Source organism: Anomaloglossus baeobatrachus, chromosome 4 (assembly GCF_048569485.1).
Source record: "Anomaloglossus baeobatrachus isolate aAnoBae1 chromosome 4, aAnoBae1.hap1, whole genome shotgun sequence".
Classification (NCBI taxonomy): domain Eukaryota; kingdom Metazoa; phylum Chordata; class Amphibia; order Anura; family Aromobatidae; genus Anomaloglossus; species Anomaloglossus baeobatrachus.
The window spans coordinates 167,832,742-167,860,476 of record NC_134356.1 but is presented as its reverse complement, the minus strand read 5'-3'; the positions used below and the strand labels follow the sequence as shown (position 1 = coordinate 167,860,476).

The 27,735-nt window shown below is 41.9% G+C and overlaps 1 protein-coding gene across 3 annotated transcripts in view; it reads right to left on the bottom strand.

The window, feature by feature from the left end:
• Positions 1 to 27,735, bottom strand: part of KIF3A (kinesin family member 3A) — a 178,778-nt gene that overhangs the window by 95,415 nt on the left and 55,628 nt on the right. For all 3 annotated transcript variants that reach the window (XM_075344580.1, XM_075344579.1, XM_075344581.1), the window contains 3 exons: positions 5,122 to 5,278; positions 2,812 to 2,992; positions 2,518 to 2,628 (listed from right to left, as the gene is read on the bottom strand). In XM_075344580.1, the coding sequence (XP_075200695.1) occupies positions 2,518 to 2,628; positions 2,812 to 2,992; positions 5,122 to 5,278 (449 nt within the window). The remainder of the gene's footprint in view (positions 1 to 2,517; positions 2,629 to 2,811; positions 2,993 to 5,121; positions 5,279 to 27,735) is intronic.

Sequence of the window (27,735 nt, the reverse complement as noted above, 5' to 3'; positions counted from 1 at the left end):
AATTTGCCGGTGGCATTTATTGAGGTACAGGGAGCTGGTGGGTCTCTGCTCCGCAATATATTTCAGCTGGATGTGCGTCCTTGGATTGACATCTAGCTGAAACACCTGTTGGTGTCGGCAGGCCACCCCTCCTGCAAGGGCCAGGTAGCACCCTATGTGACTAAAACCGTCATGTCCTCAATATTATACATGAATGGAGCCAGTCTGCCACATTTAGAAACACTCTTTGCAGTGGTTAACAACAAGAACAGACAAGAGATGTATTAATGATACACATTATAAAACTTCCCAGCTCCTCCCTGTATCTGGGAAATAAGACAGTAGTACACTGCTACTAAAACCTTTGTTGTATTAAATGCAGTTAAAGAAGTAATGTAAAACCCAGTATCCAGACACCGCTATCTTATTAAAGGAACATTATAACTGGAAATTCATGTGGAAAGTATAAATAAGGCAAAAAAATTTCCTAACAACACCGTATGTAATGTTGCATTTAGACAAGCACTTTAAACGGCAATCGACTACATACTAGTCAAAAGAGGCTCATTTACAGGCAATTTCTTCTCGTGCAGAATCAGGTTTTCTTGGGGCGATATGCTAACAATAATCATGATTTCTTTATGCCAACTAAAATTATCCATACAGCAGAAAAAAGGGTGGTCACTGGCACGTTTATATGGACTGATCATGGGAACGAGCCTTCACCTTGGTTTTGACATTAATGGCTGTATGAAATTTACAGGACACAACAAATTCACACTGTTATACAGGCTGTATACTGACTACTTTACATTGTATCAAAGGGTCATCTTCAGTGTTGTCCCATGAAAAGATTAAATATTTACAAAAATTGAGGGGTGTACTTGTCATATACTGTACGATTCTGCAATTAACATTTAGTACAATATTTTAGAGGTGTAAAAAAAGATTATTAACTTTGTAGAAAAAAAAATATAGCTTGTGTTACCAGTTACAGAGATGCACAACTTTAATTTGTGGTCAGTTCAGCTGGTGTTCTTTTACTGGTGAACTGTAGTTTTTCTTGGACGTATTGAAGAATATATAAGATGTTTGACAGCTTTTTATTCCCATTTTTTAGGATAAAACCCAGCATATACCTTATAATAAAATAAATAGTAGTGTATTTAAATAACAAAGGGTACTTGGTTAATACTGTTTGATTAAAAAAAAAAAAAAGCATAAAAGCCATCCTACCGTCACAAAGTGTGCGCAGTCAGGACGGTCCTATTTTGGTATTAAAACCTGAACTAGTATCAGTGACATCAGTGTGAATAAGGACAAGATCCCAACTAAAGCCACCTGTCCTGGGAAGCTATATAGACGCAATGTCTAGCTCAGACGGAGGGACGACACCTCCATTTGTACACAGCACAAAAAAAAGGAGCAGAAGCATAACTGGCATATGTGCAATAGGACCACATTCACAGAGTGGCCATTTCACAAACAAAACAGAAAAGAAAAATACAAAATGAGCATAAACCCAATAATACAGAGTAAAATGCTACTTTAATTTTTTCTCTCTTGGGTTTTGTCTGTGAAATGGCCATGTGTGAACATGTTCCTATGGCACATATACCAAGTTATGTTTCGGCTCATTTTTTTTTTTTTTGGGGGGTATGGGGAGGGGGTTTGATGTGGCGCAATTTTTGGGGATGTAGGATGGCCCAAAAAAAGCCACTTCAAGCTTACCGTATGTAGACACCATGGATATCAAATGTGTTTATTATTTATTTTTGTAATTTTTTTTTTTTTTAAAAAAATTGGAAAAGAGGGGTGATTTAACCTGTAACAGTTGCAATGCATGCTCCACTGGGAATTTAAATATGGCACTCTCCACAAGAAAAACCCTTACCCCTTATACCGACTGGATCTCCTGCTTTGCACTGATGAGGAACAAACACCTCAAACATTGTGTCTGCAAATGGAATGTCTAGTGTGCCTTCTTTTTGTAAAACAAGGAAGCCGCGGAGACACCATCACATGTTTCTCAACGCTGGCAGGTAACCAGCCAGGTCTTTCACCGGGAAGGAAAAACCACGGGAAGGGCAGTCTCCAGTCAAGGAAACCACCTATGCCAAAACATGGTATCCATCCACAGACAGCTGTTTCGGGGTATTTGCCCCTCATCAGTGTGGAGTAGGAAACTGGCTAGTGGGAGCAATGCCTAGTAGAAGACTATATAGGTAAGGATGGTTGACCTAAGGGAGGTCAAAAAACCTTTTTGTAAGGCATGGAAAGACCCTTTAAAGGGTTGATATTGACTTTTAGGATTGCTACATCCAATAGGTGGCATTAGCGTTTTCGGAAGAGGCAAATTGCATATTAACACTCTTGTTAGACATTGTGGAAACACTAATATATTATGTATAGCTGTTAAAAATGTAGCATAACATATTCCACTAATAAAGAGGAGCACAAAACTAAATTACAATGATGGAGATTGGATTGTAACCCGGCAATGTCATGCAACAGGATTGTAGTAAATGAATGACAAACCTCTGACTTGGCCGCCATGAGCATAGTCCACACTTTCTTCAGTTTTTTCGTTTTGCCCTGTGCCTCCTCCTGTAAACTTGTGTATTTCTCCTCAATATCCAGTCGCTCTTGCTGTATAAAAAGTAAAGAGAAAGATTTAACAAGGAGAACCATACATATATGGATGTGACAAATACTGGTGTAACACTGGGTGAGCAGAATGTTAGACTAGCTTATAATGACCCATAATAAAAAGAAGAATTATTATTGTGGATGCATTCCCATTGTTTGCCACCCACAGTCTCAATCACCAACCTCCTTCTCTTCTAACTCCCTCCGAAGTTTCTCTGCTCGCCTTCTCCGCTCTTCGAGCTCCTGGTTTGATTCATCCAAAAGTTTCTCCTGTTCTTCTGCCTTGGCCAGCAAATCTACTCCTCCAACAATTACCTTTTTCTCCAAAGCGGAGAGTTTCTCAAGGAGAGACTGATGTTCTTGTCTACAAGAGAGACAAGAGTTACTTTCTACCATCATCATCATCATCTACCATCATCTCCAACACTTCTAAGAGAAGTCATGATTTCACAATAAAGATCTAGTGTACAAATTACTATAGGCAGGAGCTCATGTATTGTGGTATGACTGGAAAACAAAAATGTATAATAAACAACACAGTATGAATGATCTGGCTTAGCCACAAGGACGGGTATATATTTACCAAATATGCAAAGGAAACCATCAAAAATGATCTTACACACAGCACGCAAATGATAAATGACGTGGAGTGGAAGGAGTTTCAGGTTTGGTACCGAGCTGTGGTTTAGGCACAAAATTTGGCAAATATTCTATACTGAAATACCGCAATCCATTTGAAGTGGATTTGCTTGTGCTACAGATCCAAATCAAAATCAGTCAAAACATTTTGAAGAAAGCAATTTGGCAATAGGCTGTAGTCTTACACCCAAGCACAATTAGGACAAATAATGCGCTTGTTGCTTTATAGGAAAGTGTCTACATTTTACAATGCTTGCCATGACCGGTGTTGACTTCAATAGGCACTGTGTGGGAGAGCCTCTAATAAGACTACAACATGGCAACCATTCACTTTGTTCTCACTCTCAAGCCTTGTTTTCTCTGGATTGAAATGGCGAACATAACTTTAAGGCCTTACTCTCGTGAGCGTATCAATCAGACAATGTTAGTCAATGATGCAGTTTTCTCTGAGCTCTAAATCGGACAGTGGAAAAAAGATCGCAACATGCGGTGATTGGCAACATATTCAAGTCTATCGTTGCATTTGAAACAGACTACACTGACGTCATCCGAGTGCAGTGTGATATATGCAGGCAATGGAGAAATTCATCTCTCTATCTTCTCCGCACCTATGATTCCACATGTGAGAGAATCGGAGCACAGTGAATGACAGACACTCAGATCACGCTCGCAGCAGAGTTTGGGCCAAGTGTCATTAACATATCTGTTGCTATACGCTAGTGTGACCTTGGCCTAGCTAACCTCCCCTTTTCATACATTCATCCACTTGGATGATAAACATTAAAGAATATAAGGATTCTAATTTTTCATTATTTATACAAGGTGTTATAACTCAAATCTGCCTACTCTATATTAACCACCGAAGAGGGTGAAAAGGTCGTATGATATAACAAAAGTTATGTTAGGATTTCTCACAAGAAAAAAACAAATACACAAAACTGTGAAATCCATTAATTAACAGAAACATTAGTGTAGACAAAAACATTAAAAGTATTTCCTTTCCAAGGTAATAACTGTATGGTGAGGAAGAGATGTTAGGTCTCTTGGAAACATACATCATTAAAGGGGAGGTTCACGCATATTTTTCATTTTCTAGATCGATATTATATTGAGAAACAATGTTTCTCTCAAATACCTTATGTTGGCAATAGTGCCTGTGAGAGGTGCTATTGCAGACCGCTGTTCCCCATTCTGTGACCCCCGGGCTCCGTGACCTCGGGGATTCGGTGAGGTCACATGAAGTTCCTGTTACACAGCGACCGGCCGCAGTGTCCTTGAGTGATGGGCTGTGGGTGGTGTTTCCCTCACAGCAAAGCGCTGCAAGCAGGAGACGCACTGTGCTGTGAAAAGCGGTGAAACACCGCCCACAGCTCAGCGAGTCAGGAAGACTTGGGATGGCCACAGGGATGTGACGTGTCCGGAACTTGACGTGACATCACCAGATCCTCAAGGTCATGGAGCCCGGGGGTCATGGAGCGGGGAACAGCGGTCCGCAAAAGCGCCTCCCACAGGCACTATTGTCAACACAAGGTATTTGAGAGAAACGTTGTTTCTCAATATAATATCAATCTAGACAATAAAAAATATGGGTGAACCACCCTTTTAAGTGTCTTTCCCAGTACCCCATGAGGACCGCTGGGAAGTTTCTCAAGACAAATGCAGAACAGTTGCCCATAGCATCACAATGGTTTACTGATTTTATCTTTCAAAAGGTCTGTACAAAAATGGGATAAGTCTGCATATTATGAGAAATTCCCTCACACAGGATATTTGGAGGAAAATAAAGATATCAGGAAGATCTGTAATGACAGACGCACTGGCTGAAGAGCAGAGAACTGCCTGCACTGCACTTACTGGGCCTTCAGTAGATCTTTCTCCCTTTTCTCCAGTTCCGCTCTAGCTTTATTCCTTTCTTCTTCCTCAATGTCAAGCTTTGCTTCAAGTGCTTTTCTTTCTTCATCAATCCGTGCTTGCATCTCTGCCATTTTATCTGGGGATACCTTCTTCTTGCCTATGGAATGAATGGTAACAGGACACATTGATTCACAAGCTTGGCTACTTATCAAGAGCAAACCATCATCATTCGGAAAGGTAAAGATTCAAAAAACAAATCTTGCATTGAACTGGTTACCAATTCAATACAAATGTATGCAGATACAATCAAAATTACATTGGATTAGCAAAATGTACAAACTTTCTGCTGTTTGTAATAAACCTATCAAACAAGTACAATCAATCGACATAACTAATGTAGCAAGTGGTTTGTCCAGTTTCAGCATAAAATGCCACCTTTAATGACTACTGCAGTCTCAAAGTTATTCAGCCTTCTGAATAGGACCCCCCATAAGAGTACACACATAGAAATTAGATGATCTCAAACACACCTGATGCTCCTAACCAAGGGCTTCATTTATTGCATCAGTTGAGCTTGAGATAAAACTCAAATACTTGGATTGGCTAGGGCTCTGTTGACTTTGATGATTGCATGTTATTAATATAAGGACTCTAACACATATTTGCAATTCGGTCCGAGGTAAGATCACAATGCACGGACAGGTCACGGCTCTCCATACCCGCACTTGACAGCTTAATATACTTCTATAAAGCCATCAAGTTTGGGTCCAGAAAAATGCGGCCAGTCCGTGCTTTGCAATCAGACATTGGACCAAATTGCATGGATGTGTAGAAGAGTCCCAAGTAAACAAATTGTTCCAAAAAGTGAAGAAATGATTGCATTACACAAACAAGCAATAAGATAGAAAAAGATACAAAAGCATTGAATGCTTCTAGAGCAGATGGAAGAATATATCCAATAAATGATGCAAATACAGGCTGCCACCAGATTCCTGAGGAACCAGATGGTCAAACTCTTGAGTGACTGCAAAAACATTTGCAGCAATATTTAGCAGCAGCGGTCACTAAGGTTTCAGTAAGGCTCATAATAAATGAAGCTCTCGGCCTCGGTACTCAATCTCTGGGGTTGCTTTGCTTCCTCTACAACTGGAAACTTGCTTACAAATATATCACAGAGTCCCAAGGTTAGTTTCAGAAGTACTCCTGGAAGATTTTGTAGTGGCCATGGTCTCCTGACTTGAAGATTTGAAGAAGGCGCTTGAATCACGTAATACTGAACTGGAGGCAATAGCCCATGAGGAACGGGAGAAGATTCCTCATTAATGCTGCCAGTATCTGGGGTATTGCTATGCATCATGTTTGCAGCAGGTCATAAGAGCCAGAGGCGCTCTACTGCTGAAGGCACATATTGTAAAGTAGTGGATAATTCTGAGACTGCAGTAGCCACCGAAAGTATTCTTTTTTACTATATTGGAGAAACCACTTGTTAGATTACTTGTGTTGTTGAGCTATTTAAGGAGGTGGTTCACTAATCTGCAATAGTGGCCACATCCCTGTAAAACTGATAGGGAATGCTTTTTGTAAATACCTTGCTAAGCCAATTCTGTCTCAGAGTGGCACTATCGCGGTCCGTTCAGCCCCATGAAGTGACCCTCCTGCGCTCCGTGACCTCTGGGATCGGGTGATGTAACGTTAACTTCCAGTTGACCCGGCATCAACGAGCCCGGCCTCCGTCTCCCTGAGTGACTGGGCTGTGGGCAGAGTTTCACCGCTCGTCACAGCACAGCATTGATCTTGCTTGCGGTGCTCTGCTGTGAAAGAGAGAGCGCACACGTGACATGCTGGGATGTGATTAGCGGTGAATTGCCACCCACAGCCCAGTCACTCAGGAACACTGGCGCCAGGCTCGGTGATGTCGGGGTCAACTGGATGTTGACATGACATCATCGGATCCCAGAGGTCATGGAGCACGGTGCGTCACTTCATGGGGGCGAGTGGACCGCTCAGAGGTACAATTGGCTGAACAAGGTATTTAGAAAAAGCTAGTTTAGGAAAATCAGTTTACAGGGATGTGGCCACTATTGCAGAGTACAGAACCACCCCTTTAAATTGTCCTTGTGTGATTAGTTTCTTAAAACAGCAGAAAGTTTGTATGTTTTGCTAATCAACAAATTGTATAGAGGGCTGAATAATTTTGATTGCAACTGAATAAAAACACACAAGCCATCCATCACTTATCATAGTGCAGTTTAATTAGTATAAAACATTACATATTCCGCATGGCATTGTGCCTAGAGAAGACACTAGAGTGCAATATTAGTACTTGTACATATGAAGTACAGCATGATGCCAAAGGACCAGAGCTAACAATGAAGACTCCTCTCATCTTTTACAGCAAAACCAGTATAGTCGTCTAAGATGCTAAAGACAGAAATCAGAAATGCTCAGCTCATTGTCAGGTAGAGGTTATAAAAACACTTATTTTCTTACACCAGATAAATGACAAAGAAACTTCTGAGCACAAACCCTTTCCACCAACCTGCTTGTTCTTGTATTAAGTAGTAGTTGCAATTATAAATTGCAGGTAGGCAGCATTGGCATTGAAGAGAGAAAAAAAACAAAGTAGAAAGTTACGTTACTCAAAATTATTTGTAGCTTCCCCAAAACAATAATGAAGAAAAAAAACGCATAAAAACTTTGCTATCAGCAAGCAAATGTGCAATGAGAATTAATAACAGCACCCAAAAGTGGGCAACTAAAGAAGACTTGGAGGCACTTGGGTGAGGAACATAGAGGTGTGGAAGAGAGAAGGAGTCTTGGGAGGACCGGATATTACTCAGAGTAGATCACGAGATTAGTTTGGAGCTATATGGAGGAGACATAGTATGGACAGCTTTGTAGGTCAATGTTAGTAGTTTGAATTTAATATGTCCAGGAATTGGGAGCCAATGGAGGGATTTGCAGAGGGGAGAAGCAGAGAAGTAGCGAGGAGAGAGGTGGATTAGTTGGGCAGCAGAGGTAAGGACAGACTAGAGTGGTGTGAGAGTGTTAGCAGGGAGGCCACAGCGGAGGATACGGCAGTAGTCAAGGCAGCATATTCTATACTTTATTGCAGCGGAAGCCATATTGCTTGAGTTACTGTTGACAGCATTTTGAGATAAGGTCAAATAGGGTGCCATCTACTTTTACATTGCTGGCTTATCCTTAGGATAGGTCATCAATGTATTATATCCCAGGGTCCAACACTCTGCACTCCTGCCAATCAGCCGTTCCCGATGCCACCGGTAGCCGCAGGCAGCCGGAAATGCTCAGTTCTGGAGCTGCCCGCGATAACTCGTAGCAGCCGCAGCCAGGTACTGCACATCCGCCTCCCATGCAAATCAATAGGAGGCGGATGGGCAGTAGCAGGAGAGGGTGAGGGGTGCCTGTGATGAAAAGAGAAAGCATATTGTCTGCCATTATGAGTAATAATAATATATTATAATAATAATATAATATTCATTTACATAGCGCTATTAATTACACAGTGCTTTACATAGATTGGTAGTAAAATAAACATAAAACAAATCACAATAAAAATTCTTTAAGTTATAACACAAAAATCTGACTGGTTTAAAAGTGAAACCATCATAAGAAAATGAACTATTTGTTTACAGTGTGTCTTGCGAAAGTATTCACCCACACTTGGCTTTTTATCTATTTTGTTACAAAAATATTTAAAACACCTGTTGTAATCCGATTTAGGTCTGATACATCAGCACTAAATAGTCGGTGAACTAAGAATAATAAATTCAAAAATTTAATTTATGGGCTAAAATAAATAAAAATTCTCTTGCACATATGTATTCACCCCTGCTATGAAGCCCCTAAAAATTTGAAGTCACATCCTTAGTGAAAGGAGGTCCACCCGTGTAAAATCCTAGTGTCACATGGTCTGTCTGTATATACACAGCTTTTCTGAAAGACCACAGAGGCTGCAACACCATAATTCAAGAGGCACCACTAACCAAACAACACCATGAAGCCCAAGGACATCTCCAAACAAGTCAGAGAAAAAGTTGTTGAGAAGTACAAGTCAGGGTTGGGTTCTAAAAAAATATCCCAATCACTCATGATCCCCTGAAGCAGCAAAAGCATCAAATGGAAAGAACATAGTACCACAACAAACCTGCCAAGAGAGGGCCACCCACCAAAACTATCAGCCCAGGCAAAGAGGGCATTTATCAGGCAAGCAGCACAGAGAGCAAAAGGTAACCCTGAAGGAGCTGCAAATTTCCCAAGAACAGTGGAGAATCTGTCCATACGACCACAAAAGCCGTACACTCCATAGAACTGGACTTTATAGAAGAGTGGCCAGAAAAAAAAAAAAAAAAAAGTCCTTACTGGCCAAAAATTGGAAGGCTCATTTTCATTTTTTCCAAAAGACATGTGAGACACTCCCCAAATGTATGTAAAGTGGTGCTGTGGTCAGATGAAACAAAAAATGAACTTTTTGGCCACCAAGGTAAATGCTACGTCTGGCAATAAACCAATACAACTCATCACCCCAAGAACACCATCCCCACAGTGAAACAGTGTCAGTGTCCCCACAGTGCAGCAACATGCAGTGGGAATGTTTTTTGGCAGCAGGGACAGGTAAAATGGTCGAGTCGAGGGGAAGATGGATGGTACAAAATATAGGGATATTCTTGAGCAAAACCACTCTGTCAGTGATTTGAAACTGGGACGTAGGGTCACCTTCCAACACAACAAATAAGGAATAACGTTTGGAACACCATTCTAGGTCTGAACTGGGTGCAAAAACCTAAAAAAAAACACTATGGGGAGATAAGGTATGCACACCAGTGACTATGCAAGGGGAATACATGTAATAGCAGAAACTGCTATGTGAATACTGACATGAAAAATCCAATAGCTATATTTAAGAATATACATTTTCATTCTTACATATAGCTATTGGATTTTTCATTGGTGTGCATACCTTCTCTCCATATACTTCCAACACAACAATGACACAAAGCATACTGCTAAAGCAACACTCATGGTTTAAAGGGAAAACATGTAAATGTATTGTAGTGGCCCACCCAAAGCCTAAACGTTAATCTAATTGAGAATCTGTGGTCAGACTTGAAGATTGCTGTTCCCCAGAGGAAACCATAACTTGAAGGAGAGGTAGCAGATTTGCCTTGAGGAATGGGCAATAATCTCAGTGGCAAGGTGTCTAAGGCTATGTGCCCACGGGGACATTGTCCTGCAGATATATCCGCAAAACATTCCGCAGGTGCTCCCAGAAATCCGCAACAGAACTTTCTCTGTTTCAATGCTGCGGATATACAGCGGAATGTCGTGCGGATATGGTGCGGGCATTCTGCATTGAGGATACAGTACCATGGCTTCGGCACTGCATCCTCAATGCAGAACAAGTGCTGCAGTGATCGGGGTGCTCATACTTACCTCCATCATGCAGCACCTCGCTTTCCGGCGGCCGGGTCACTGTCAGGCAGCGTCTGGTTCACTGTGCTGGAGGTGGGCGGGCCTGAACTAGCTTCGGCTGTCACATGACCGGAGCTCGTGCAGGCCCCGCTCACCTCTTCCTTCCTGTACCTGGCTGGATCCACCGCGCTGCTGCCGCTGCCGCTACACCGGACGGAGAAAGTGACTCGGGTCTCTATCAAGGCAGGTAAGTATATAGGACCCTGCGGAGAAATCCGCAACAATAATTGACATGCTGCAGATTTTTCAGCACAAAAATCCGCACGATTTCCGCTGCGGAAAAATCCGCAGCGTGGGCACAGCATTTCCCAAATGCCATAGAAATGGCTGGGGAGTAGCTGTGCTGCAGATTTCTGGAAAATCCGCGGCTTTTCCGCGAGAAATCCGTGGCAAAATCCGCGCATGTTCCGCGCGTGGGCATATAGCCTAAAGCTCAGAGACTAATCTGGGCATCGCACGAGGCGATCTATCGTGTGATAGATCGTCGGGGTCACGGTTTTCGTGACGCACATCCGGCTTCGTTGGCAACGTCGCCCCGTGTGACACCTACAAGCGATCACAAATCGGTGAGAAATCATGTATTGTGTACTTAATTTATTTTTAAAAAATCGTTTATTTTACTTTGTGCAGGTTGTTCCTCGTTCCCGGGGCAGCACACGTTTCTCCGTGTGACACCCCGGGAACGATGAACACAGCTTACCTGCGCCCCCCGCCGGCTATGCGGAAGGAAGGAGGTGGGCGGGATGTTTACGTCCCGCTCATCTCCGCCCCTCCACTTCTATTGGCCGGCCGCTGTGTGACGTCGCTGTGACGCCGAACATCCCTCCCCCTTCAGGAAGAGGATGTTCGCCGCCCACAGCGAGGTCGCTCAGCAGGTAAGTAAGTGTGATGGCGGTTTTACGACTTTGTGCGACATGGGCAGCGATTTGCCTGTGACGCACAAACGACGGGGGCGGGTACGATCGCTTGTGCAATCGCACGATAGATCGTAACGTGTGACGCCCGCATTATCCTACGCAACTTGCCGCAAAATGAGGCTCTACAAAGTACTGACTTTTGGGGGGTGAATAGTTATGCAAACTGAACTTTTCAGTTATTTTGTCCTATTTGCTTCACAATAAAAAGAAAACCAAAATGTTCACAGTTGTAGGCATGTTCTTTACATGAACTAATGCAAACCCTAAAAAAAGCAAAAATCAACAGTGAAATTCCAGGATATGAGATAGCAAAACACAAAAAATGCCAAAGGGAAGGAATACTTTTGCAAGGCACTGTAAATTAGGATTGTGTGACTTGGAAGGAGTCTTCAGAAAATGAGTAATCTTTGAAATTCAAATTACTGCACAGCAGCTGTAAATACACATTTCCTGAATGGGAAAACTATTAAGGCAGTCACACTGGCGTATGATTCGCACAAAAATCTCGCATTGCACTCGGCCCCATTTAAAACAATGCTTCAGCTCAGATCTGCGAGTTTTTTGGACTGAGGAAAAAAATTGCAGCATGCTGCGACTGTCTGCAAGAGCCGTGTCACTCGCAGTCTACATACAAGTCTATGGGTGCAAGAGAAACATCGGACTGCACTGTGATGTCAGCCATATATATGCACAGGCTGACAATGGAGGAGATGGGGAGATTAATCCCTCCCTCTCCTCCACGGCTGTGATCCGATCCCAAGATCACATCACAGTATGGCGACACTCGGCTCCCGTTCGCAGCACAGCAGGAGCCGAAGGGCATTAGAACATTGCATACGTTGCTCTACCATCCGATGCCATACGCCAATGTGACCCGAGCCCTAGGCTGTTTATCGTGTGTTATTTCACTGTAGACTAAATTCACTCATACATATTAAAGTATGGTTGGTCCAATGATTCTGAGGAGTTCAGGCAACCATGGAAGTTTGTGTCCTGACCCTAGGAAAAGAAGGATCGGGCAAGCTGGATTGTAGTACAGCCGATCCTTATGTTCTCCTGGAGAAAAGATGTTGCCAAAAAGGTGTCTGGCAACTACCGCTTTCCTCATTGAAAAGACATGCACACTCAACACTATAGCATGGACATGTAAAAAGGGATTGCGAGGCAGAGCAGTCAACTGAGACTTTGCCCATCAATTATTTAAAGGTGATCAACAACTTTGATAAGGAGAGAGAAAAAAAAAGGTTTTCCATATGTTTGTGTAGTTTTATTAACTGGAGGCAAATACAAAGTTTCAGTCTACAATATTTCAGTCCCCTGATATGCAGATTGTGGATCGATTCAGGTGTCCTATTTTGGTTTTGATGGAGTGTCTGCATGCGGTGCGAGTGCTCGGGTTAATGGGAATGGTGTCTTTATTTGCTTTCATGTATCAGCACAGGCCCAATACTGAACTCCTTTCGTCTCCACTATAGATATGATTTAGATTTATCTTTTGTTCATTCAGATTTCTATTTTTGAATGCATTTTAACTGTGCAGTATTTTTTCCATACCTGCCTAAAACGTTTGCACATCCATCTCATCTAATATATAAAGCGGAGTGTGTATGTATGTATGTATGTATGTATATGTACGTGTGTGTGTGTGTGTGTGTGTGTGTGTGTGTGTGTGTGTGTGTGTGTATGTATGTATGTATGTATGTATGTATGTATGTATGTATGTATGTATGTATGTGTATATCCACTAATGGAATCCGCACCGTTATATTTAAAATCACAAAATTTTGCACAGCCACCTCATTTGACTCATGGAACATCATGGACTATGTTTTGAGGGGAAAATTTAACCTGTGCTTTACAGTTATTCGCCAAAAACCTGCTTACATTAAAGCCAATGGAGCTGGGAACATTGTTATTATAGACTCCTATTATGGAGAGAGAAACACAGAAATACACGCACACACAGAAAGAGCCGCACACACACAGAAACTGTTTGGATGTTTAAGGTAATATATTGGATGTTTTCACAGTTACCCTGGATATTTATCAGGTGGTTTATAGAAACCAATCACATCTCTGATTCTGTATTGCTAGAGGTCAAGGAGCTCTGATTGGTTGCTATAAGCAACAAAGGACATTGTTAGTATAGGACAGCTTTTGTATGAGTTAATATAATTTTGGTGGTGATGCTTAGCCAAGGCTGTTATAGAGGCTGATGTAAGTCACATGACCTTACTTGTATACTAATAGTGTGGGGTTTTATGAGACAATATATTGGCTGCTTTGACAGTTAGCCTATAGCAACCAATCACAGCTCTGCTTCTATTTTTTTATAGGTCAGTAATTGGAGCTGTGAGTTGCTCTAGGCAACGGAGGACATTCTTAGTATAAGAAGCTTAAGTGTCCGTTAATATGATTTCGATGGTGAGGGTGGCAGAGTGGGTGACTTAGTTACTATCCCGGGCAACGCCGGGTACTACAGCTAGTATATGTATGTTTAAAAATGATGTAAATCAGAATGACACCAGAATCAAGTCCTTTTTTTTGCATTGTAAAGTCAAGAGAAACATGGGGCTGTTTGGACAGTAAATTATGGACAAGGATGCATTCGTACATTAATTATCAGCAAACCATCATGATGATCGGAAGACAGCAGCAAAATAATAAGCAAAAGTGCTAGAAAAGGAAAATCAGCTGATTCACAAGAGACGGCTATAATGGGTATAAGTTTAGATTACGTGTAAGATTAACTTGTGTAGATCCATCAGATTTCTACATGTTTAGTAAGAATGTACTATTCGGCCTTTCTAAGAAAATAAAGATAAGATGAAAACTCGTCTTAAAAGGGTTTTTCCAGACACAAACCTCTGAAGTCATTCTCCAGTAATAGTGTTTCCTAGTCTATGTGCATGACATAAGCTCCAGAGACTCTTAATAAACTTGGAGCATCTTGGGCTGTCATCAAGCCAGAAAATTAAATCTAAGAATTAAGGAAAGCTAACCTGTGCACTTATTGGTGGTAATCTCCTCTACAAAAGGTCTTGGGCTATGTTCACGTTGCATTTTTACTGTGTATTTCGCAGCGTTTGATGCAAATAAAAAGCTGATTTTTATAGTATCAGCAAAACCTCTCGGACAAATCAAAAACTGTTGTGTTTTTGAAAGAAGCAGCATGTCCGTTCTTTCAGCATTCTATATCATTGAAAGCAATGAGAAAGTGCAAAATCTTTACAAAAATGCAACAGCTATGTTTTTCCTGTTTTTGTTGTGAATTAAACTATTTAAATATGTACTGTAGAAAATTGACACCAAAAAGGCAACAAAACCAGCAAAAATACTGCACAGCCTACTGTTTTGGAAGCAGGGGTTTTTTTTTCTGCTGAGAGAGCAGGTTTTAGTTGTCGAATAAATACAGCAAAAACGCAATGTGTGAACATAGCCTTACAGTATATTGCAGTATTATTGCAGATTTATAACAATCATAGTATATCACAAAAGGGAGTACAACTTTCACATTTCTGTAAATATAATATATTATTTCATGGGACAACACTGAAGATATGACACTGATGCAATGTACAGTAGTTAGCGTACAGAATGTAAGTGAAAGTGGCCAAATTGTGCCTAAAATGTCAATATTTTGTGTAGCCATCATTATTTTCAAGCACTGCCTTATATCTCTTGGCCATGGAGCTCACTAGAGCTTCACAGGAACCACTGGATCCTCTTCCACTCCTCCAACATCATGGAGTTGGTGGATGATAGAGACCTTCCACTATTCCACCTTCCGTTTGAGGATGCACAAGAGATGCTCAATAGGGTTTAGGTCTGGAGACATGCTTAGCCAGTCCAACACCTCAGTTTCATTAGGAAGGCAGTAGTCGTCTTGGAGGGGTTTGGGGTCATTATGTTGGAATGCGAAGGGAGAGGATCATGCTCTCCTTCAGTATGTCACAGTACATGTTGCCATGCATGGTTCCCTCAATAAACTGTAGCTCCCCACAGCTGGTAGCACTCATGCAGCCCCAAACCATGACACTCCCACCACAATGCTTGAATGTAGTTTTTATTTATTTTCATTTTTCAGGTTGCATGTAAAATAATGTCCAATTTGCCTTTTTTTCTCTGTTTATTTTTGTATTTTTTGTATTAAACAATTTTTCTGAAAGATAACTTCATTTTCTGGAACAATTTCAAGGGTGCCAAAACTTTTGACCATGACGGAATGCAGCATAAAGCTGACCGATATCAAGCACTATAATTCAGAAGTAAATATTTAAAATAAATATAAATTCATAAAAGAACTATTATATACACATACATACAGAATATCACAAAAGTGAGTACACCCTCACATTCTTGTAAATATTGTATTATATCTTTCATGGCACAACACTGAAGATAACACTGTGATACAATGGACAGTAGTCAGTGTACAGCTTCTATAACAGTGTAAATTTGATGTGCCTGCTAAATAACTCAACAAACAGCCATTAATGTTCAAACTGCTGGCAATAAAGTGAATACACCCCCCTTAAGAGAAAATGACGAAATTTTCCCAAATAGCCATTTTCCCTTCCCGGGATGATGTTACTCATTAGGGTTACAAGTTCTCGGGTATGAATGGGGAGCAGATGTATTATATTTGGTGTCGCTCACACATGCTCATACTGCTCACTGGAAGTTCAACATGGCCCCTCATGGCAAATAATTCTCTGAGGATCTGGAAAAAATAATTGATACTCTACATAAAGATGGCCTAGGCTATAAGAAGATTGCCAACACCCTGAATCTGAACTGCAGCACAGTGGCAAAAAACATACAGCGGGTTAACAAGACAGTTTACACTCAGAACAGGCCTCGCCATGATCAACCAAAGAAGGTGAGTGCACATGCTCAGTGTTGTATGCAGAGGATGTCTTTTCAAAAATAAAAGTACGAGTCCTGCCAGCATTACTGCAGAGGATCAAGGGGTAGGTGGCTCAACCTTTCAGTGCACAAACAATACATAGCAAACTGCATTAAATTGATTGCATGGCTGTCATCCCAAAAGGAAGCCTCATCAGCACAAGAAAGACCGCAAACAGTTTGCTGAAAACAAGCAGCCTATGGACATGGATTACTGGAAGCATGTCCTTTGATCTGAGAAGACCAAGATACACTTGTTGTGGCGGCAATTAGGTGAGTACAAAGACAAGTGTTTCCTGACTAAAGTCAGGCATAATGGTGGGAGTGTCATGGTTTGGGGCTGCATGGGTGCTGTCGACTATGGGAGCAGAGCATAATCTCCTTCCTTAGGAATTTGGGCCACAAGGCAGTATTACAACATGATAATGACCCTAAACACGCCTACAACACACATCCAAGATGACCACTGCCTTGCCTAGAGAAACTGGAGGTAAAGGTGCTGGACTGGCCAAGAATGTCTCCAGAAATAAACCCTATTGAGCATCTGTGAGGCAATCTCAAAAGGAAGATGGAGGAATTGCAAGCTCTCTAACATCCACCAGCTCCATGATATAGTCATGGGAGTGTGGAAGAGGATATCAAAAAGAGAATAAGACCTAGCATCACCAATTAAACAGGTGCTCTGGGAAAAACTGTAGACAAGAAAAATATGAACCCCGGCACACTGTATGGTTTCCCACAAGAAAAATGGACACGAGTTCAGTAATCTTGATCTATTTTTTCTTTTTATTGTGAGCAAAAATTCATGTAGTAGAAAGTCCACCTCAAGACAACGTTTCGGCTTCAAGCCTTCATCTGGTCGGACAATCTGACTTTAATGCATTTTACATGTGAAAAAATATACAAAGAAAATATATAAGAAACATAAAGAACATACAAAATGTAAAAAAACAACAACAATAATACATACGACCTAATTTACATATGTGGAAACAAGGCATAGAGACCAATGTCACACTGAATAAAGTGGTTCCAAGTATTTATCGATGCGGGATTAGGAAACCGTCTGTGAAAGGTATTGTGCTATATGGCGTCTAAAATTAGGGGGATAAGATGCTCACCCATCTACGTCTGTATCCAGAGATACATTTACATTTCCGAGATACAGGGACAGTTGTCAGACTGCTTGACGTATGAACCCATTGGTAGTGACCCCACTCCCAGAATTGCATCACTGATTACATCCGTTGCCAAACGGTATTATGACTCAGGTACCATTGATCAGAAACTCAGAGACTATCTCCATAATCCACACCCCATCACCCCTGTATTTTATACCCTTCCTAAAATTCATAAACATCTCACTCACCCTCCCGGGAGACCTATCGTAGCCTCCACTGATTCTGTGTTTTCACCGGTGGCCAAGACTATTGAGAAAATTCTATCCCCTTTCATTCCACTCACCCAATCATATATCAAAGACACCTCCCATTTCCTTGAAATTCTTACTGATTTAAACCGGATACCACCATTATCCCTTTTGGTAACAATGGACGTCAATAGTCTATACACCAGTATAGACCATGACACAGGACTCTCGGCAGTTGATTGGTTTTTGGAACAATACACCACTTTACCAGCTGATAACAGATCTTTCTGCATTGACATGCTTACCATCATCTTGGAACAGAATTATTTTCTGTTCCAGGATCAATTTTATGTCCAGCGCAGGGGGACTGCAATGGGCTCTAATGTTGCACCCCCCTACGCTAACATATTTATGACGCGTTTCGAGGAAAAATATGTACATAATCACCCACTCATCATTCAGCACGCACTCCTATGGCGTCGTTATATAGACGATATATTCATGATTTGGAATGGTGATCTTGGGTCTCTACTCACCTTCCATATGGATATCAACAGTCTCCTACCGGGTCTATCATTCTCTATACATCATGATCCTGACAGGATCAATTTCCTGGACTGTTTAGTCACCAAAGACATCACAGGCCTACTGTCTACTGACATTTACATCAAGCCCACAGACCGTAACAGTCTTCTCCACTACACCAGTAATCATCCAAGACATACCAAGCGGTCTCTACCCATTTCACAACACACAAGAGTGGACAGATTGGTTAGCGATGAAGAGACCAGAATCAGCAGACACCAAGAAATGAGTGGTAAGTTCATCCAGAGGGGGTATCCCCAGGAAATAGCTGAGAAAACCGCAACATCCTCAGTGAAAGCAGATGACACTAAGAATCGTATTTATTTCATAAATACTTATCATCCTTTCTCTCCATTACTCAAGAACATTATTCTCAGACATTGGCCACTTTTGGGGATGTCCTATCCCCACATCAAAGAATTTCATAACCCACCACTGATCGGTTATAAAAAATCTCCAAATCTAAAAAATAAGCTCATTCGGGCGGACATAGGCTCCGCCATAACCTCTTCTCGGCAACGATTCATTGGTAATCCTCAGTTCGGGACTTTCCCGTGCCTGAGTTGCGCACAATGCTCCAACGTCACCAGAGGCAACACTTTTACACATCCTCGAACCGGTAAAGTCTTTCACATCAAGAGTTTCTTCACGTGTGATAGTTCATACGTGATTTACTATATCAAATGTCCGTGCGGTCTCGGATATGTTGGTGAGACCACCCAACATGTCCGAGACCGCATAAACAAACATAAATCCGACATTCGCTGTGGACGTACCTTACTACCCATTCCCCATCATTTTCAAACAGCGGCACATAACGTCTCCCAACTTAGGTATCAAGTAATTGATCAGGTCTGTGTGAACCGCAGAGGGGGCAATAGAATCAAGCGCCTCCTGGAATTAGAAGCTAGATGGATACACAATTTGGGCACCATGGAACCCCATGGGCTCAATCGAAAATATGAATCAGGTCTCTAAATATATTTTCTGCAATGGTTCTCTACGAATTATCGTATTTTGATATGCTATGACATACTCCTATGCTGTGTATACATGTATTACTGGGATCTCCCTCTTAGGGATGTATAGTCCTTAGATTTTACTGATCTGATGAACCCTTTTGGTATGTGTTACTGTGCATTAGATACAATTCTAATCCCTCTTTCATTTCGTTCACAGAACTATTCGTCCCGTCCATAGGCACCACCACTATTATCTACCAGTGCCCCACTTCACTTGAGATATTGGCGATTGTATCCCATCATATTGGAGCGGCACAGCACTTTATCCAGCACCTTCTCTCACGGGAGTATATTGAATCCAATAGACATGCGCGGTTTGCGTTCCACCGCCCATGCTTCCTTGTATTCCAAATACCGGATATGACGCGCCGCTCCCATGATCCATTGTATAACCAGCATCCTTGCTGTCTGCGCATGCGCGGCGTGCGGCTCACGCCGACACGCATCACTTCCGCCCATTAGTCTCCGGAAGTTACGCCCCTGACCACACCATCCATTTAAACTCAGAAGCTGCAGCGCTCACAGCACGAGACGCACAGACTGCACCATCACCCACACAAGGAGGGTAAGTGGCTCGCCCGGACACTCTGGCATCCCCATCTCGTGACCTTATGCATGTTCTTTCATGTTGTTCTTCCCCCTTTCTTCTTCTTTTTTCTATTTCTCCTTACTTTGCAAGGCCACTCTGCTCAGATACCTCTCTACATCCGAGGCTCCTATACCCGGATTCTGAAACTCAACCAAGTCTCCCACATGTCATGGTAATATTTCACTATTAACCCCCTATGTGATAGGGTACCTATTTACTACATTTTACCTTTAATTGCAGACTGAGCCTGGCCCTGTCATTATCAGGAACACATATTAACCCCTCATCATAATACAACTCGCATTGAGGTAATCCCCATCACTAGGCATATGTTTTAGCAAACTAAATTATTCCACCCTAACTATACCCTTGTTTCCAACATAGTGATAACACCTGAAACATCATCTGTGCTGACATTAACTGACTGCTACACCTGGTGACGTCACTCAATGGTATGTGTGCTTCAACATGCCTTATTCTCTCCCAGACAGCAGGTCTCGTTCAACACTTATATATTCTTCTTTTAGATTCTCAAATGACTTAAGTCTCACATATCTCACCAGGGGGTTCCTATACCCGTTACTACGGTTGTAGCAAACATTTGATTCACAGGTATGTCCTTTTGTTTATTCACTACGGCCAGTATCCCCATACACCATTATACCACTGGTCTCATGGACATATACCCTTTTTTTCATATATAAGATTGTCCTAATTATATTTTTCATTTCCCTTATAGGGATAATACCCGAGGCACTATTATATTATATTACCTGTATTTACAACAACATACTACTCCGCCTGGTGAGGCCCTGTTGTGGTATACATGCTCCCACGTACCTTACCTTTCTCCAATGACATACATCAATTTGTAACCACTTTTTCACCATATATATTTGTCTTCTAGAATCCACTACAGTCAAAGTCAGACACATTGACTACTGGGTCCTCATACCCGTTATTAGGTCTCTAGCCACAACCCTGTCTGCAGGTATGTTCATTGGTTCAGATAGAATTACTGGCTTTTACATATATTGCTGTACCATTGGTGTCATTGATTCACTTCATGTTATCCATAGGATCACCTTATATATTTCATATCCCTCACAGCGGGTTATTGGCATTAGATCCTGTTCTTAGCAGGTAGGCCCGGATCTTCCCTTTTACTTCCTCCCTCTCTCCCTCCTCCCCCTCCCTCCCTTCTTTCTCCTATGTTAAACTAAGGATCACACCAAGACATGATCCCTTACTGGGTTCCTCCTTCCCTCTTTTCCCTTCCCTTGTAGGCTAACATCCTTTTTCAAATTTTCACCATTTTTGTCTAACTGGATACAGACGTAGATGGGTGAGCATCTTATCCCCCTAATTTTAGACGCCATATAGCACAATACCTTTCACAGACGGTTTCCTAATCCCGCATCGATAAATACTTGGAACCACTTTATTCAGTGTGACATTGGTCTCTATGCCTTGTTTCCACATATGTAAATTAGGTCGTATGTATTATTGTTGTTGTTTTTTTACATTTTGTATGTTCTTTATGTTTCTTATATATTTTCTTTGTATATTTTTTCACATGTAAAATGCATTAAAGTCAGATTGTCCGACCAGATGAAGGCTTGAAGCCGAAACGTTGTCTTGAGGTGGACTTTCTACTACATGAATTTTTGCTCACAATAAAAAGAAAAAATAGATCAAGATTACTGAACTCGTGTCCATTTTTCTTGTGGGAAACCATACAGTGTGCCGGGGTTCATATTTTTCTTGTCTACAGTTTTTCCCAGAGCACCTGTTTAATTGGTGATGCTAGGTCTTATTCTCTTTTTGACTTCAATTTTTTGACCTAAGCTCCCTTGGTTCCCAGATTCATACGACAATCTTGATTTGAGCGAATGTCTCAACCCAATTTCACAGTCTTCTCATATAATGACGAAGAGACTAGTAATATAGTCTCCAAAGTCACTACATCAAGCTCCTTTCTTAGTATACCCACGGATGAGATTCGACGAAGGGATTACGAAAAGGAGTGTCAGCGGCACGCGGCACTTGACCTCCATCTATGCACATTGGCTGAATATCACCGCACAAAACGCATACCACGGGGCCTACGTGTCTCACTAAGACCGACCTTGTTCTCTGACAACAATGAATATTGTGACAAATTTGAAGCCATATTAAATAAATGCTCTATGGATATCATCACCCTGACAATAGATTACCTCTATAAAGAAATCGAACAACTTTCCACTAACATCAAGACTACCGAAACTCAGTTGAAACAGGTCCTCCCCACCACGGAGTTCGATCAACTAAGGAACAAAACTCAAGATCTCATCAACGAATTTAGGAAAAATTTGGAAAATAGAAAACGTCAGAAATTTCAGAGGGACCAGGAGGACTATACGAGAGGCTCTGTCTATCGATGGCGATCGGGAGACTCGTTCAGCACAAGGCGTCCTTCGAGATTCACAGGTTACTCCTCCTCGGGAAGTTCGGACAACGAGTATCGACCACTTCGCCAACAGTCCCATTTTTTAGGGCAACGTCGTCAGTCAGGAAGAAGACGAGGAGGGGACGTAGACACCACGCGTTACCACCGAGAGGATCGGGTATGGACGAGGTCGCAGGTAAAACCGACTTGGTCTACAATATTTCGTCCTACACCCTGTCCCCCACCGAATACCTAGTATTACAGAAAGGGCTCTCGTTTAGTCCCACTCCCCAGTATGATACGTTCAGAGTTGAACAAGAACTTAACCGTTTATTCAGATCTATTCGTTTAAAAACGCATTTTGATAAGATCAGTGAGAACAATACCCCTGATGTTGTACCAGATTGTAATAACCTGTGTTTTTCCTTAAAGGGTCTTAATTTACAATCTCCCAGCTCTTACATGCCGCCCAGAATATACCATCCGGTCGAGACATTTATCTCTTTAGTATCTGATGATGTTAGTGTACTCAATAAAAAGATTTCCACAGGAGATTTCCATCTTAAAAATAATCTCACAGTAGAGGAGTCTAGGGCACTAAACTCCCTTCAAAATAATCCTTCCATCGTCATTAAACCGGCCGACAAGGGTGGCGCTATCGTCATCCTTGATCGGACATATTACATTTCCGAGATACAGGGACAGTTGTCAGACTGCTTGACGTATGAACCCATTGGTAGTGACCCCACTCCCAGAATTGCATCACTGATTACATCCGTTGCCAAACGGTATTATGACTCAGGTACCATTGATCAGAAACTCAGAGACTATCTCCATAATCCACACCCCATCACCCCTGTATTTTATACCCTTCCTAAAATTCATAAACATCTCACTCACCCTCCCGGGAGACCTATCGTAGCCTCCACTGATTCTGTTTTTTCACCGGTGGCCAAGACTATTGAGAAAATTCTATCCCCTTTCATTCCACTCACCCAATCATATATCAAAGACACCTCCCATTTCCTTGAAATTCTTACTGATTTAAACCGGATACCACCATTATCCCTTTTGGTAACAATGGACGTCAATAGTCTATACACCAGTATAGACCATGACACAGGACTCTCGGCAGTTGATTGGTTTTTGGAACAATACACCACTTTACCAGCTGATAACAGATCTTTCTGCATTGACATGCTTACCATCATCTTGGAACAGAATTATTTTCTGTTCCAGGATCAATTTTATGTCCAGCGCAGGGGGACTGCAATGGGCTCTAATGTTGCACCCCCCTACGCTAACATATTTATGACGCGTTTCAAGGAAAAATATGTACATAATCACCCACTCATCATTCAGCACGCACTCCTATGGCGTCGTTATATAGACGATATATTCATGATTTGGAATGGTGATCTTGGGTCTCTACTCACCTTCCATATGGATATCAACAGTCTCCTACCGGGTCTATCATTCTCTATACATCATGATCCTGACAGGATCAATTTCCTGGACTGTTTAGTCACCAAAGACATCACAGGCCTACTGTCTACTGACATTTACATCAAGCCCACAGACCGTAACAGTCTTCTCCACTACACCAGTAATCATCCAAGACATACCAAGCGGTCTCTACCCATTTCACAACACACAAGAGTGGACAGATTGGTTAGCGATGAAGAGACCAGAATCAGCAGACACCAAGAAATGAGTGGTAAGTTCATCCAGAGGGGGTATCCCCAGGAAATAGCTGAGAAAACCGCAACATCCTCAGTGAAAGCAGATGACACTAAGAATCGTATTTATTTCATAAATACTTATCATCCTTTCTCTCCATTACTCAAGAACATTATTCTCAGACATTGGCCACTTTTGGGGATGTCCTATCCCCACATCAAAGAATTTCATAACCCACCACTGATCTGTTATAAAAAATCTCCAAATCTAAAAAATAAGCTCATTCGGGCGGACATAGGCTCCGCCATAACCTCTTCTCGGCAACGATTCATTGGTAATCCTCAGTTCGGGACTTTCCCGTGCCTGAGTTGCGCACAATGCTCCAACGTCACCAGAGGCAACACTTTTACACATCCTCGAACCGGTAAAGTCTTTCACATCAAGAGTTTCTTCACGTGTGATAGTTCATACGTGATTTACTATATCAAATGTCCGTGCGGTCTCGGATATGTTGGTGAGACCACCCAACATGTCCGAGACCGCATAAACAAACATAAATCCGACATTCGCTGTGGACGTACCTTACTACCCATTCCCCATCATTTTCAAACAGCGGCACATAACGTCTCCCAACTTAGGTATCAAGTAATTGATCAGGTCTGTGTGAACCGCAGAGGGGGCAATAGAATCAAGCGCCTCCTGGAATTAGAAGCTAGATGGATACACAATTTGGGCACCATGGAACCCCATGGGCTCAATCGAAAATATGAATCAGGTCTCTAAATATATTTTCTGCAATGGTTCTCTACGAATTATCGTATTTTGATATGCTATGACATACTCCTATGCTGTGTATACATGTATTACTGGGATCTCCCTCTTAGGGATGTATAGTCCTTAGATTTTACTGATCTGATGAACCCTTTTGGTATGTGTTACTGTGCATTAGATACAATTCTAATCCCTCTTTCATTTCGTTCACAGAACTATTCGTCCCGTCCATAGGCACCACCACTATTATCTACCAGTGCCCCACTTCACTTGAGATATTGGCGATTGTATCCCATCATAATGGAGCGGCACAGCACTTTATCCAGCACCTTCTCTCACGGGAGTATATTGAATCCAATAGACATGCGCGGTTTGCGTTCCACCGCCCATGCTTCCTTGTATTCCAAATACCGGATATGACGCGCCGCTCCCATGATCCATTGTATAACCAGCATCCTTGCTGTCTGCGCATGCGCGGCGTGCGGCTCACGCCGACACGCATCACTTCCGCCCATTAGTCTCCGGAAGTTACGCCCCTGACCACACCATCCATTTAAACTCAGAAGCTGCAGCGCTCACAGCACGAGACGCACAGACTGCACCATCACCCACACAAGGAGGGTAAGTGGCTCGCCCGGACACTCTGGCATCCCCATCTCGTGACCTTATGCATGTTCTTTCATGTTGTTCTTCCCCCTTTCTTCTTCTTTTTTCTATTTCTCCTTACTTTGCAAGGCCACTCTGCTCAGATACCTCTCTACATCCGAGGCTCCTATACCCGGATCCTGAAACTCAACCAAGTCTCCCACATGTCATGGTAATATTTCACTATTAACCCCCTATGTGATAGGGTACCTATTTACTACATTTTACCTTTAATTACAGACTGAGCCTGGCCCTGTCATTATCAGGAACACATATTAACCCCTCATCATAATACAACTCGCATTGAGGTAATCCCCATCACTAGGCATATGTTTTAGCAAACTAAATTATTCCACCCTAACTATACCCTTGTTTCCAACATAGTGATAACACCTGAAACATCATCTGTGCTGACATTAACTGACTGCTACACCTGGTGACGTCACTCAATGGTATGTGTGCTTCAACATGCCTTATTCTCTCCCAGACAGCAGGTCTCGTTCAACACTTATATATTCTTCTTTTAGATTCTCAAATGACTTAAGTCTCACATATCTCACCAGGGGGTTCCTATACCCGTTACTACGGTTGTAGCAAACATTTGATTCACAGGTATGTCCTTTTGTTTATTCACTACGGCCAGTATCCCCATACACCATTATACCACTGGTCTCATGGACATATACCCTTTTTTTCATATATAAGATTGTCCTAATTATATTTTTCATTTCCCTTATAGGGATAATACCCGAGGCACTATTATATTATATTACCTGTATTTACAACAACATACTACTCCGCCTGGTGAGGCCCTGTTGTGGTATACATGCTCCCACGTACCTTACCTTTCTCCAATGACATACATCAATTTGTAACCACTTTTTCACCATATATATTTGTCTTCTAGAATCCACTACAGTCAAAGTCAGACACATTGACTACTGGGTCCTCATACCCGTTATTAGGTCTCTAGCCACAACCCTGTCTGCAGGTATGTTCATTGGTTCAGATAGAATTACTGGCTTTTACATATATTGCTGTACCATTGGTGTCATTGATTCACTTCATGTTATCCATAGGATCACCTTATATATTTCATATCCCTCACAGCGGGTTATTGGCATTAGATCCTGTTCTTAGCAGGTAGGCCCGGATCTTCCCTTTTACTTCCTCCCTCTCTCCCTCCTCCCCCTCCCTCCCTTCTTTCTCCTATGTTAAACTAAGGATCACACCAAGACATGATCCCTTACTGGGTTCCTCCTTCCCTCTTTTCCCTTCCCTTGTAGGCTAACATCCTTTTTCAAATTTTCACCATTTTTGTCTAACTGGATACAGACGTAGATGGGTGAGCATCTTATCCCCCTAATTTTAGACGCCATATAGCACAATACCTTTCACAGACGGTTTCCTAATCCCGCATCGATAAATACTTGGAACCACTTTATTCAGTGTGACATTGGTCTCTATGCCTTGTTTCCACATATGTAAATTAGGTCGTATGTATTATTGTTGTTGTTTTTTTACATTTTGTATGTTCTTTATGTTTCTTATATATTTTCTTTGTATATTTTTTCACATGTAAAATGCATTAAAGTCAGATTGTCCGACCAGATGAAGGCTTTAAGCCGAAACGTTGTCTTGAGGTGGACTTTCTACTACATGAATTTTTGCTCACAATAAAAAGAAAAAATAGATCAAGATTACTGAACTCGTGTCCATTTTTCTTGTGGGAAACCATACAGTGTGCCGGGGTTCATATTTTTCTTGGAAGAGGATATCGACTGATATCGCAAGTGGCTCCTGTGAAGATCTAATGAATAGGGATGATCGAATACCTCAAATATCGGCTTCGCGAATATTTGCCGAATAGGTTGCCACTATTCGATGCGCAACGTAACAACTATTCGGGCTTCCCATAGACTTACATTGCACATCGAATATTCGCATAGCGGCGACCTATTCATCGGATATTTGCGAAGCCGAATATTTCAGGTATTCGATCATCCCTACTAATGAACTCCATACTCACGAGAGTTAAGTCAGTGCTTGAAAACAATGATGGCCACACAAAATACTGATACTTGGGGCAGAAATTGGCCATTTTCACTTAGGGTGTACTCAAGTTTTTACCAGTGGGTTTGACATTAATGTCTGTGCATTGAGTTATTTACACGGCACATCTAATTTACACTGTACAAAGACTG